General features: G+C 33.3%; 1 protein-coding gene across 1 annotated transcript; it reads left to right on the plus strand.

Moving 5' to 3' along the window:
• The first annotated feature begins 4,473 nt into the window (after nucleotides 1-4,473).
• On the plus strand, nucleotides 4,474-6,708 carry LOC135087094 (uncharacterized). Its single transcript, XM_063981939.1, has 5 exons — nucleotides 4,474-4,634; nucleotides 4,840-4,938; nucleotides 5,049-5,123; nucleotides 5,317-5,388; nucleotides 5,590-6,708. Coding segments are annotated over exons 1-5 (675 nt in total). The 5' UTR covers nucleotides 4,474-4,632; the 3' UTR covers nucleotides 6,017-6,708.
• Nucleotides 6,709-14,882: the final 8,174 nt, after the last annotated feature.

Here is a 14,882-nt window from a genome sequence, read left to right on the forward strand (position 1 = left end):
GATGGCTGTGTGCCAGTAAGGGTGAGCGCTCACTTATCTCTACTTATTGCCAGTTTTACAATAGTAAACTTCTAGTCATTGAAAAAACAACCCTTGAACATCCTTAATGAATATTACTTCAAATCCAAATCACAGCCTATAGTCCTTTTACCACCATCAGTTAGAATCTCATAGACTGAGTTGCACCACCCAACTTTGACCGTAACTATAATGATAGCCGGTGCTTTTTGTATGGAGTTTGACAGATTTTTGACGTTTGTCAAAGTTAAAGTTATGTGGTGCAACTCAGCCTTAGTTGTTGAAATTGGATTGCAATTTTTAAATCAATAAAAAACTGTCCAATAACTCGCTAACTCAAACATAATAAGAAACCTAAAGCCTATTACATCACTCAACGGATTTTAAAATACGGCTTAATGACACTTAACGATTCGACTAAACTTTTATCCGAGAATAACTTCTGGTATAACTGGCACATTGACAGTTTCAGTATGGGAAATATGTCAAAACTGACTGTTTATTCTGAGATTAAGCCATTGAACGCCGAGACGCTAGACACAATGGAAATTGTATTGTTCGAGGCTCACCGGTGAGCCGCGTGGCGTCCAACGTGTTAATATTAAGGTACTCTCTTGTTTGGTCGAATTCACCCATAAACAGCTAAAAAGCCTTGGTCTTTCCACAATTACAGATATCTACCAATTTTTTACGAATATCAGACAGAAGTTCCACAGTAGAACATTGTGCCAACACAAATTCCATAAACTGTAACAGTGTGCGACGCCCTGAAAGCATTAGCTTGCCCTATGACTCCGCTCGTGCCAACTCACGCAACCACAGATAAGTATATTTTATAGCGGTTCGAAGCGTTTCGTGTTTGTTATTTTACGTCTCTGTTCGATGGATGCCGTGACGTATTGAGGACTAGATGGATCCTAAATTTAGTAGCTATATTTGAACCCAATTTCGAAGCTCACAATAAGGCTTTGTTCATTTTACAAGTTTATTTGGGGCAACTCATTCATTTCCTTTGTCTATTCCACTCGTAACTTGTCACTGACGTTAATAATTTTCAAAGGAAAATAATGCCTCATATTAGTTTGAAATCAAAGAAAATAGTCACTATTTATTTTAGAATGCCGATTATTATGTCTTAGGTGAATAGAAGATGAAATTAATAATAAGAAAGAAAGAAGAAACTAAGAATAAGAATAAAATGATGTTCAAAACTAGGTTTAATTTTAATCATAAATCGAATGGTTAAATTTTATTAGGTAATTACATCAACCATAGGACAGAATCATAAATTGAGATTGGTTCAAGATTTGAAAGTTCTTTTTTTTTACGTCCTCAAAGTTGAAATAATATGTCTTTAATTTTTTTAGATTTTTTTTTGTGTCTATGTCTAGAGCTCATGATGTTCTAACCGAAAAATTTTATAACCAAGGCAAAAGCAATTACCTAGTTCGTTTAATCTTCCGGCAAAGCACCGTTAGTCAGCATTTATACTAAATCGTCAATAAAAATATCAATTAGTGGACCAGCGTATGGAAGAGACGAAGATTGATCGATTCTTGGGCTCCACTCAGCGAATCGATTTCGAATTATCGCCACCATTCGTCTCACTTGCACTCAAATGATACCCCATACGAGTAAAAGAGATGGTTGTAGTTGTTACCAAGAAAACGGTTTCCATAGCAGACCCATGGCCAACAAATGAATGGAAAAAATATTTTTCAGGTAAGCTTCCTCGGCTCAGACGTATAAATCAATTTGACAGTTTTTCACACCGAGAAATATTACTTACGTTTTTATGTAATGCCCTGGGACGAAAACACAAGTTTAAGTGCAGGACAAGCATTTCGATAATGTCGACGTAAATAAAAGTTTCTTCGAAATATTATGAAAGTACATAATCGAATTATTTTGTTATTTCAAAACAAGGTAAGGCAATTATTTGAAAGAAAACCAATAAAACTAAAATTTATTTAAAGTTCATTATTTATTTTGTGTTGTTATCTGGTGCCAATTTGATTAACATCAAGTCCAGAAGTTACTTTTATGTGTCAGGAGTAATTAAAAGTTAAAAATCACCAAAAATGATTTTCAGTAACCATCATCAACCAAATGCATCACGATAGAAAGATGTTTTATGTAGAACATTTACTCTGGTAAATTGGGGTTGATTTTCTAACCCGTATGCAGCATAAGATAGACCATAATAGTAGGTTATAATTGTTCGTTCTAATTCACTTTCTTCTCATTCGCTTCCTTCGGCCGCTCATTCGAAGAAAGTTAATTAGACCGAACAATTATAACAAAAGAGTGAATTAGGATCTAAAACTTGTTTTATGATTCAGGTGAACGCAGTCTTTATAAATTGTTTGATTATGAATTAAACGCTCCTTATCGTACCTACTAATTGCTTTTGCTATTTATTTATGATATTTCTACATTCTACTGTACCTACCTTAAATCAAACGTTTGAGTCCAGTGGGCACGCGACGTATCACTAAAACACTATGCACTAACACCAATGTTCTTTATGTCACAGCGGCCGTTTGCTCAAGGTATAATTTTAGTCCGTTTGATCGTACTAACACTTGGCAACTTTCAGATTTACTGAGCCCACTATGATGTACTTTCTAATTGTTTCCAGAATTTAAGTGGCACCTAGAATCGCTCAGCGACACTAGCCCGTTTGGTCGTACCAACAAATCTGTACTTCGCTTAGAAAACTAATCAAGGTGAACTGTTCGTCTTAATTGTAACTGAATGTTAGCACCTAAAATCAAACCTTTTGAGTCTAATGACCACGCGACGTAAGTACACTAAAACACTACGCATACAATAACACCAATGCTCTTTATGTCAGCGGCCGTTTGCTCAAGGTATAATTTTAGTCCGTTTGATCGTACTAACACTTGGCAACTTTCAGATTTACTGAGCCCACCATGATGTACTTTCTAATTGTTTCCAGAGTTTTAGTGGCACCTAGAATCGCTCAGCGACACTAGCCCGTTTGGTCGTACCAATAAATCTGTACTTCGCTTAGAAAAGTTATCAAGGCGAACTGTTCGTCTTAATTGTAACTAAATGTTAGCACCTAAAATCAAACCTTCACATGACAGTCCAGAGACTATGGCGTACACTTCAACACTGACTCGGTTGCGAATCATGTCATACGACAGTCAATTTGAGTACAGTATTTACAACAAAGGTTCCGTATGTAGGCATACATAATTAGAATCAAACATCATCAAAATTATGATATACTGTCTGAACTATTAAATTGTGTTTTTGTAATTATAATCACATCTAATAATTTATTATAAGATATTAATATTTAACCGATTAAAAAAGGAGAGGTTCTCATCTCAAATATATTTTTATAGATAACGTGTTAACGTTTAGTGCTCTTATAACATTATTATTGAACCGTAGTTTTTACCCAAAAAGTGTGTTTCACAAACATTACACATTTGAACCTTTGAGTAAAGTTAACATCAAAGATCATGAATTTATTCTGAGTTTTTTTTTTGCCTCACCTGACATAATATTGTAGAATTTCCATCGACGGATAAATGATTAAATAATTAATTAGTGTATAATAATGTTTTTAAATGTTAACAAAGGCGATAAAATGGTTTCAAATTTTAAGGAACCCTAATCTTATAAGTTATAATGCAAGTATGTATTGTTGCTGCTGAAACCACAGTTTTGAGCATGTAAGTACAGTCGGTAGTAAACATAACTCTACAAAAATGTTGAAACACTGCATTTATTGCTTATGTTATGCTTATCGTTTCTATAAACAACCAAAAAAAAACGAAATAATGCAATTAACGAGATCATACCTCATCACACGATCAGTCAATATGATCACATGTACCTTTACATAGTAAAACAACCTGAGTGGTTAGTGGTCAACAGGCCGCAATACTACGCAAGAAGTCCCGGGTTCGATTCCCGGCTGGGCAGAAATTGAAATGATGAATTTCAATTCCTGTGATGGGTCTGGGTGTTACTATGTATAATGTGTACCTATGTATTTAAATAGTTTTTAAGTAGTATATCCAATGGATATTATGTATTAAGCTAGCACCCATAACACAAGCATTTTAGTTGCTTACTTTGAAACTAGATGGCGCTGCGTGATATTATTCAAAGAAAGAAAGAAAGATAGTATGTTTAAGAAATAATCTAAAGTATGTAACAAGAAAAATATCCTAATATGAAAAAAAAATCATCATATATTTTTTACGCCGACTGTACCTACACTGATTATGCGGACGTCTGAGTAAATTGAAACTTTTGTTTTTCACAAATGTTAATGTTAATCAGCAATAACATTTTGTAATTGCTGATTCTATAAAAAAATTTGGCCAGTGATCGTAAACCCTGTGTTTGAAGGTTACTTTTGTAATTATACATTATATTTTACCCGTTAACTAAGTGGTACAAATGGAAAAAATGTTGACTACCTCTTTTGCTGATCTTGCATTATTTTTAGATAAATTATGACCTCCAAATCGATAAAATTTAATAACTCCAGTAGTGCCACATAGTGCTCATCAACCTTCAAGGTTAAGGTATTCTTCAGCTTCAAGACCAATCTACAGCAACGAAATAATGTTCGTAAGTTTTTTTAACTTTTTTCCTTGTGTGTTTTATGAGAATAATAATGTGCATAATTATGAACTTAGGCAGTTCGATTTTTTCAAGTTGTTTACTGTATGTTGTTATTGAATGTTCAATACCTACATGTATTTTATTGAACATAATATGTCGTACCTACATCATAATTTCGTCTTATAACTTTAACTCTATATTTTACAGGTCGGACTTTGAGTATTACTGCGACAAAAAAGCAGTTGCCAAGCGGCACGGAAATAAACGCGAAGACATAGATTCTGAAGAGGAAACATCTTGTAAAAGGTAAGATTTAATATAGACAAAGTAATATTCCAGTAATAAATCGATTTATTTTTGTTTGAAACAAGTGAAAATGATTATCGTTTTAAACTAATTTGATCGTTTGTTGGCAGGTTGAAGCAGCAGAGACCGCGAAAAACAGCCAAACATTTATTTGAGGACTCTGAAGACGAATCAGTTAATAAACCGTAAGTTTTTAATCACTTTTATAACGTTTCACGTATTTACTTTGCGCTGTAATGTACCTATGTACTTAAATTAAATACGCGGGACTCACTTCTGTTTTGAAACAAATATTTGTTAATTTATGCGAACAAAGACTCATACTTAGAAATTCTGTTTATTACTGTTTAAACTTAATTTGACCGTGTTTGTTGGCAGGTTGAAGCAGAAACCTCGAAAAACGGCCAAACATTTATTCGACGACTCTGAAGAGGAATCAGTTAATAAACCGTAAGTTTTTAATCACTTTTATGACGATTGAGGTATTTACTTTGCGTTGTAATGATAATTGTATTTTGAAATAAATATTTAGCAAGCAAAGGCTTGGTATTCCGGTAGGAATTTTATAATTTTACCAGTTATCTCTCATTCCAACTAAAATAATTAAAACTGTTTAAGAATATTTAATTCAAATGTTGTTTTTTTTTTCAGAACTAAATCATCAGCGAAAAAGTCGTCTACCAAACGCAAGTCAGCAGAGAGCTCGAGTGGAGACAAACGAACTCGAACCTCAGGGTGGAAGCTGGACTTGGACGACGACGCGGACGTCGAGAGCAGTCGCGCGCGCAGCCAGCCCGGCCGCCTGCAGTCCGTGCTGACGCGTCGAGTGGCCGACGGAGTCCTGCGCCGCACCGCCTCTCTGCCTGGGGATCTCTTCGTGGAGTTGCGCCTCTACAACGCGGACGAGATACGAGCTGTGCAGCCGAAAGATCGTTGGGAGAAGGCGGTATTGTCACTCAAATACCAAAGCAGCTCTAACGCCGAACATCTTAACCTACTGCGGCAATTCGTCACGCGTGCGCGAGAGGCATTCGAAGAGGACGGTACTTTTTTCGCTGATAAAAAAAATAGTTCGTAATTTGTTATTAATTAGTTATTTAAGGTAATAAAATAAAATACTTTTTTATATCTTAGTTTTTTCACCCAGTCTATTTAATTTCATTCAAAGTTGTTAGGTAGGTTTTAAACTTTTTTATAATGTCTCAAAGAACGATATATTGCACAGTGTGCGATTTATCAGTTAAAAGTAATAGTTTCTCAGCTCATCTCAAAAGTAATACACATAAAAATAATTCAGCAATAGAATTAGGAGATGGTATAGAAAAAATAAGTAGTGCATTCCGTAGTCGAATAGCTACGTATCGATTGCGCAATAGGGATGAAGGCGTGCAGACGCCAGCCGAGTTCATGCGCAGCATGCGTGCGCGCGTGCGGCAACTCATACAAGCGCGACAACTAGCATTTAACAGCCTTAAAGTCAACTTCGAATTATTTGCAGAATTTTCTCTTAGAACTAATGACTCTAACAAATCTGAGCTAAAATCATTTGCTACAGAGAACTTTACCATACATAAGAACTACGCGTTTGATGAAATATTCTCACAAGCAATAGCTATTATTTCAACTAAAATTGACGAAATGCAAGAAAGGGACAGCGGTTGGTCTTTTCTCCGTAATTCGCACTTAGAAATTAACATAAACAAATTTAATCCTTTAAAAGCATCCGAATTTATAGATTTACCTAAAGCTTTAAAACTAAAACGAGCTTGTATTAATGTTCGAAACAGTGATAAATTTTGTTTTTTGTGGAGCATAATGGCAGCATTGTTTCCTGCTAAGAGTAATGCTCACCGAACTTCTTCATATCCTCATTTTGAGAACGTTCTCAATACAAAAAACATGTCATTTCCTGTAAATTTTTCGGATATAAAAACTTTTGAAAAGAATAATCCCAGTATAAGTGTCAATGTTTATGGAATTAAAAACAACACTAATATTGTTGGACCATTATACCGCACTCAGAACAAGAAAAAGAACCATATAAATTTATTATTTTTAGAAAAGGGAAATCTAACGCATTATTGTTGGATAAAAAATTTAAGTCGTTTGTTAAGGTCGCAAATAACAAAAAACCACAACAAAATATTTTTTTGTGATGATTGTATGGTATTCTTTAAAAACGAAATTAAATTAAATACTCATATATGCGGTGGCGTTGCTACTGTTTTACCAAAACCCGGCACACTTATACAGTTTAAAAACTATGAAAAAATGCAAGACATGCCGTTCGTTATTTACGCGGATTTCGAATCGTTATTACAACCAAGTCCAAACGGACCGACTTCAAATTCTACGAACGTCTTCCAAAAACATGTTCCGGCTGCATTTGCATATTACGTTGTTTGTTCATATGACAGTTCCTTGAATCGGTACGTATCTTATCTTGGGAAAAATTGCGTTGAAATATTTATTGAGAATCTTAAGAAAGACATATCTAAAATATTAAAATTATATAAAAACAAAATACCAATGAAAAAGTTAACAGTAGAAGAATCGGAATCATTTTCTAAATCGAAGCAATGTTATCTTTGCAATCAGTTGTTATTTGACGATAGAGTGAGGGACCACTGTCACTTAACCGGCAGGTACCGCGGTCCCGCACATTCATACTGTAATCTCAAATACCGCTTACCGCAATTCGTACCGGTATTTTTCCATAATTTATCCGGCTACGATAGTCATCTATTTATAAGGCAATTGGGAGAAATATCGGGACCAATAAAAGTTATAGCCAAAAATAAAGAAAATTATATATCGTTCACTAAGTTTTTTACAACAGATGATAATCATTACATGGCAGTTCGATTTGTTGACTCGTTCAAATTTTTAGGGACAAGCCTTGAAAAACTGGTTTCTAATTTAAACACACATGATTTTACACATTTATCGCGTTTTTTTTCTGAAAAGAATCAGTTTGAGTTATTAAGGCGCAAAGGTGTATACCCTTATGAATACATGACTAACTGGGAATCGTATAAAGAAAAACAATTACCTTCACGCCATAATTTTTATAGTAGTTTGAATGAGTGTACTATTTCAGAATCTGACTATAAACATGCCGAGCGCGTTTGGAAAACATTTAATTTAAAAAATCTAGGAGAATATACAAAGTTATATTTAAAATCAGACGTACTTTTACTGGCCGATGTATTTGAAAAATTTAGGTATACTTGTAAAACTAATTATAATTTAGATCCTTCGTTTTATCTTACCGCTCCAAGTTTAAGCTTCGATGCTATGCTACTTTTGACCAAAGTAAAACTTGAACTAATTGAAGATTTGGAAATAATTCGGTTAATCCAAAAGGGTATCCGCGGTGGTGTTTGTCAAGTTTCCACTAGATATGCGAAGGCAAATAATAAATACTTGCCTGATTACGATCCATCTTCTCCAGATAATTACTTATTTTATATAGACTGTAACAATTTATACGGTTATGCAATGTGCTCGTATTTACCTCATTCTGATTTTCACTTATTAAATGTGTCAGAATTTAATGCCGACGAAATTATAAACACGCCCGACGATGCCGAAGAGGGTTATATTTTAGAAATAGATTTAGAATATCCAGAACAGTTGCATGATTTACACAATGAACTCCCTTTTTGTCCCCAAAAATTTACTCCACCTGGCTCTAAAACATCCAAGTTAATACCTAATTTATACGATAAATTTAACTATGTTATTCACTATGTGCATTTAAAAGCATGCCTTGATCATGGTTTGAAACTAAAAAAAATCCACAGAGTAATAAAATTCAAACAAAGCCCTTATCTAAAGCAGTACATTGATCTTAATACCGAGTTGCGACAAAAAGCAACGTCTGCATTTGAACAAGATTTTTTTAAACTTTTGAATAATAGCATTTTCGGCAAAACATTAGAAGATCCGGAAAAACGGCTTGATGTAAAATTAGTAAATCAATGGGTTGATACTAGAAATAAAACTAAAAAACAGTATACTGCTCAGCAATTAATAGCAAGACCCAATTATCACAGCTCAACTGTGTTTTCTGAGAATTTTGTTGCAGTGCAAATGAAACCGGAGTCAATATTACTGGATAAACCAATTTATATAGGATTTACGGTTTTAGAAATTTCTAAAAGCCATATGTATAAATTCCATTATTCCATAATGAAACCATTCTACGGTAACAATTTACAACTTTGTTACACAGATACGGATAGCTTTTTGTACTCCATACACACCAAGGACGTGTATAAGGATTTGAAACGTCAATTTGAATCTTACTTTGACACAAGCAATTATGATGAAAATAATTTGTTTAACATTAAACGGCAAAATAAAAAAGTACCTGGTTTGTTTAAAGACGAACTAGGTGGAAAACTCATAACTGAATTTGTCGGTTTAAGATCAAAATTATATTGTATTAAAACTGAAAATAAAGAAATAAAAAAAGCCAAAGGAGTAAAAAAACCAGCTGTTAAGCAGTTACTTTTTAAAGATTACAGTAATGTCCTATTGCACAACAAAATTATTAAAAAAACAAATGTAGTATTTAAATCGTTAAAGCATGAAATATTTACTCAATCGGTAAATAAAGTGGCTTTATCATCTAACGATGACAAACGTATAATATTAAAAAATAATATAAATACAGTGGCCTGGGGTCATAAATCCAGCTTCTTTTAATGTTTCTATAGGTATTATAAGAGCCTACTTGTATTATAAATAATATGTTAATATTCTTTTTTGATAAATGTCTTAGTCTTGTTCTGTATTAAAATAATAATATTATGATGATATTAAATAGTCTGGGTTGAAATAATCTGTTCTTATTTTATGTTTAGATTAGGAAAATATTACTTACTATTAATTATACTTTTTACTAACTTTCTACTCTTAAGCCTGCGACTAACACAGATTGTATTTTATAATACTATTATTATTAAATTAATTAAAAATAATTATTATTATAATTATGAAATAAGTGCTTAATAAATTTTTAACCATCTATGATTTGTTGTTTGATTCATATTACCTATTTAATAAATATTTGTGAAAGAATCTTTCTAATAAACTTAATAACCTTATTTCATATTACAATATGCAATTTTCAATATGCTGACTCAAGACATCCGTTCACGTTTGCAAAGTCAACGATTTCGCAATAAAGCAAATCACATGTTTTTTTACAATATTTCGCCGACAAGCTCATTCACTCCATATCACTGCTCGTCTTCAGACTAGCAACGGATTCATTATTTTGTAAGTATACAAGTTTGTAATTTTATGACTGTACCTACCTTCTAACAAATTTTTTGAATTTATTATGATCACTAACAATTGTTATTTTTTCTTTTCAGACGATGCAAAACTCCGATATGAACATCATGCTTCCCCCGTTCACCTATGATCCCTGGGAGGGATTAACACAAGCTTGTTCAGATGTCCTGGGACAAGTTGGTGAGCCTCAAACCTCCCGGGAAAAGAGGGTTAGGCGGAAGACTGAGCAACCGGCAAGAAAAAAGGCACGTAGTACTGCAAAGTCCTACGTCATTTCCAAGGAGCGAACTAAAGGTTTACGGCTTATACAAATAAGAGTGTGTGACCTGACGAGTGAGCCTTCCGCTTCAACAGCATGCGATCCGGATGACAGTGAAAGTGATGATAATGTGATGCTTAGTGCACAGTATGTAGTGACTGAAAATTATGATGAAATAATGGACATGACTGAATCAGTAATTAAGAAAATATCAAAAAAAATGTGTAATGATAATCTTTAGTAGGTATTTAGTTTAAATTTAAGAGTTTATAATTAAGTTACTGAATACGAAAAATCTTTAGTGTACCTAATGTTAAAAGTTTATAATAAAGTTTATGAAAATATGAAAGTGTTATTTTTTTCCCTTACATATGTAATAATTTAAATCTTTATCAAGGATTGTTAAAATAAAAATAATCAGTTTTTTAGAATAATAAATTTATTTATCATATTGCTACATTTTTTTCAACACACCATTTCTTTATACACATAACATTTTTTAATGCACAATATTTCTTGTGAGCAAAACAGTTAAATAATGTGGGGTTATCCAAACAATAAAGATTGTAAAGAGTACTTAAATTTGGAGCGCCGAAACAAGTTACGTCTAGAACGTCATTTTGATTACATAAATTATGCACCCATTTGATCTTTTCTTCTCCTTTTACTAAAATATATTTACCTTTTAAATAAGGTACGATAAGTCTTTGAAATTCTCTATAATCAATATATCCTTCATTCCACCGATAGCCTCTGTTTTTTTCGATCCAGCAAACTTGCTTTTTCTCTTCAGCAGTCAATGAAGAGAACGGGTATGGAGGCTTAATCAAAAATATGTGAGTATGCTCTTGGGTAGCTATAGCAAATTCTTTTATTATAAATTCATTTTTGCTATTTTTAAATCCTTGCAGATCTACGATAATATTGCTATTCATGATATTTTCTTAACGATATTACTCAAAGGTTTGTATTCAAATATACAATCGTTTAGAATCAAGCAATAAGCAGCTGTCTGATCTGGTATCTCTTGGTCTGTTTCAATTTCAACTCGTACGTCGATCGAACCTTTTAAAGTTTCGTGTTGCCTCGAACAGTCGATAACAAATAAGGGAGCTACGTCTCTGAATTCTTTCAAGCTCAACAACGGCTCTGGCCGACGTCCGTGATACGACTGTTGAAATCTTGAATACTGTTCGTATAATAAAGCAATTTTTTCTTCTGAAAAACTGACATTTAGTCCTTCATACGGATAATATGATGAATTTAAAAAGACTCTTACATCTCTTACGTGACAATGATCAAACTCTGCCATTGACAACACAGCGTTATGTTTACGATTGGTTTGTAAGGCAATTACCACAAATCGTGGTTTTTCTATTTGCGATGAAGTTTTTATAGACCAAGTATGTTTACGTGTCTTAGGCAGTAATGGGTATTCATACAGATCCCAATTACGAAACACTAATGGAATAGCTCGATCTTTCTCCAAGTGTTTCAATAGGTTAATCCTCTCACGGTCTGAAACTTTAATGTGTGGAACGCGCCAAATAATTTTATTGATTATAATGTCATCTACAACTTCACCTGCATTTAACTTGACCGCATTAAGGTTAGTATTACTTCTCAGTAACACTAACTCGTGTTTACAGTTAATGATAATTTTTTCATAATCCTCTGCAAATCCTAGTATCCTATTTAATGGTATAGATGCAGAAAATGCTCCACCACTGGCATTGTTTGTTCCTGCGGTTGACCAGCCCCAAACTCGACCACATTTGGATTCATTTTCATTTAAGGATAGGTAAGATTTCATTGTTGTAGTAATACCTGCATTCTTAATTTTATCTATTTCAACTCCATTTAGTTCATATCTTATGTCTTGAAAGAGGAATAAGGCTGGATTATTAACGAAGTGTACATTTGATACTTTTTCTTTGGTGGTTTTATTATACACAACTACTTTTCCTTCGATATATAGACTACTAAGTGAAGGTAACACGTACAAGTCTTGTTGGTTGATCGGTATTCGTATTTCATCATTCTTGTTGAAACTTGTTACGTATGGTTTGTATGAATGATACTCGAAACTTTCAATGCTGTTATCGTATGATGTTTGTTGAGATATATTTAAAATATTCATTTTATTAAACCAATTAATTTGAGAAATTCTTTATTGGTCTTGGTTAGCTTCTTTTTTAGTTGAAGCGGTCTGTCTTTGCGGAATGTTCTATTAGAACTGAGTGGAGTACGCAATGTAGAAGGATTTTTATTGAAGTTAATCATTTTTTTCTGAAATGCAAATACAGTTGTACTTCTTCACCTCGTAAGTTTATCTCTTTGTTTTCAGCGTCCAACAGCCTGATATTTATAGCACTTATAGAACTTTGATTGACAGGAAAATAAATTAAATTTTTAGGTATTTCAATTATTCGATAACCAGGTGGTACATTAGGTACGAATTCATAAATTATATGGCTTGCTTTCCCGTTCACAAATGAACCACTGACTACATCGCATTCGATCCTCACAATGGTTGTTGATAGAATGCTCACAGGATACTTTGATTCGGTACTTATATTTGCATTTATTGTTTCCATTCCAAAACCTAAAATTTTACCAATTGTGCCACTTTTATTAAAATGAACGTCTTTAGAACAATAAATATTTGTTTTCAATGTGTTATTATTGCAAGTAAGTTTTAATATAGTGTTCTTGATGTTATTTTTTAAATAATCACAAATATCCTGAAGCTCGTAAGACCCTTCAGGAATTTCGATGATCTCATTTTCACCATAGTAAAACTTGTTGTTTCTTTCATCTATGTTGGGAATTGAATTGAAGGTTGAAAAATATAAAAGACCGCATTCGTAGTCATCTCGAAGCTCCAAGGTCGGTGAATAATTCGTTGTTAAGGAGGCTCCTGTTCCGGTTATAGACACAGTGAAAGACATTATTATACTGACACTTTTATTAATAATTTACATTATATAAATGTTTTTTCCAATAATTCCTTAAAAATTTCAGACACAAATGACCACAGTTTATTGTACCAAAGGCTTGATGTCGTACATAATTATAGTTTATAGGTAAGTTACTAAAATATTTGACTAATTCCAACGGTGGTTTTAAATTACCAAAACTGTCATAATATTCAACGTAGTCATTTTGCTTTACAAAGGCTACCCAATGTGTACCAGGATTTTTATTACTATCCAAATTCATGATTGCACATTCTATCTTCTTAGGTTTCGCAGGTAATGTATCTCGCATAAATACACCACGAAAGTAAGGAATATCACAAGCATGTTCTAATATATCCAAGTTAGTGAGCGCACGTTTAGGTAGCCGCTTAATTAGTTTTTTGAGGGGTTGAGATATAAACCGGCTCCTTTTCTATGAGGTTTTATATACAGTCCTTTTCCAAGGGCTACCGCTTCCATCATTCTGTTGTGCCTTTCTGATTCCATTAGACTCTTTTGTGCGGCTTTAGAATCAATAACAGCTTTTGCTATACCAGCTGCTCCTCCAGCAAGAGAACCTAAAGCCGATAGCCCCGCAAATATAGGAATAAGTGGTAAAATTCCTCCACATTTTGGAAGAGGAATACATCGAGGTAATCGTATTCCTTTTTTGTTACCGAAAAGTTTTTTTGCAGCTGCTTAAGCATATTTTATAGCAGAGTGATTATCTTTAGATTTAAGTTTTTTTAATTCTGATTTTATATTCTTTATCCCTTTCTTAAATGATGTTATGCCTCGGCCGGCTCTGATTTTTGCTTTCATCGCATTTTTAACTATCCATGAAGCAATTTTTTCTCCTTTCCCAACATCTTTTGATTTTAGCCTTTTCTTAGCCATATTTAACAATTCTAAGTCAGCCTTATGTCGAGCACCAGAGTCTTTATTCAAGTAAGCAATATCGTGGTGCATACAAGCCTCGTCCAATTTGTTAATTCCACGGTCGCCTTGAAGTAATCGTTTTTGAAGTTTAGTTCCAGGACCACAAAATTGATACCCAGGTAAATGTAACTCAAACGGTAAATGATCTATTAACGTATTAATTATACCACTGCCTCCCTTCATCGATTATCTTAAAGTGAGTTATAGAGGAATTTATGTTTTATTTATATACCTACACCACACATTCACTTTTGTCAACCCAACTGTTTTCCTTATCACTTAAGCCTAACCATTTAACAAAAAGTTTGTTTCCTTTCCTTTTTATAACTTTCTCGATAAGATAAAGATCAGGCAGTTTCGTTTTTTGTAATTCATATTCGTAAAAAGAACCAAGAATAATTTGATTATGTTTATCTTCAATTTGATACGTTTGAGGATTTGTTTGTTTGATTTTTATGATTCGGAAAATTTCGGTAGAC

The sequence above is a fragment of the Ostrinia nubilalis genome, chromosome 2 (genome assembly GCF_963855985.1).
Source record: "Ostrinia nubilalis chromosome 2, ilOstNubi1.1, whole genome shotgun sequence".
Taxonomy (NCBI): Eukaryota; Metazoa; Arthropoda; class Insecta; order Lepidoptera; family Crambidae; genus Ostrinia; species Ostrinia nubilalis.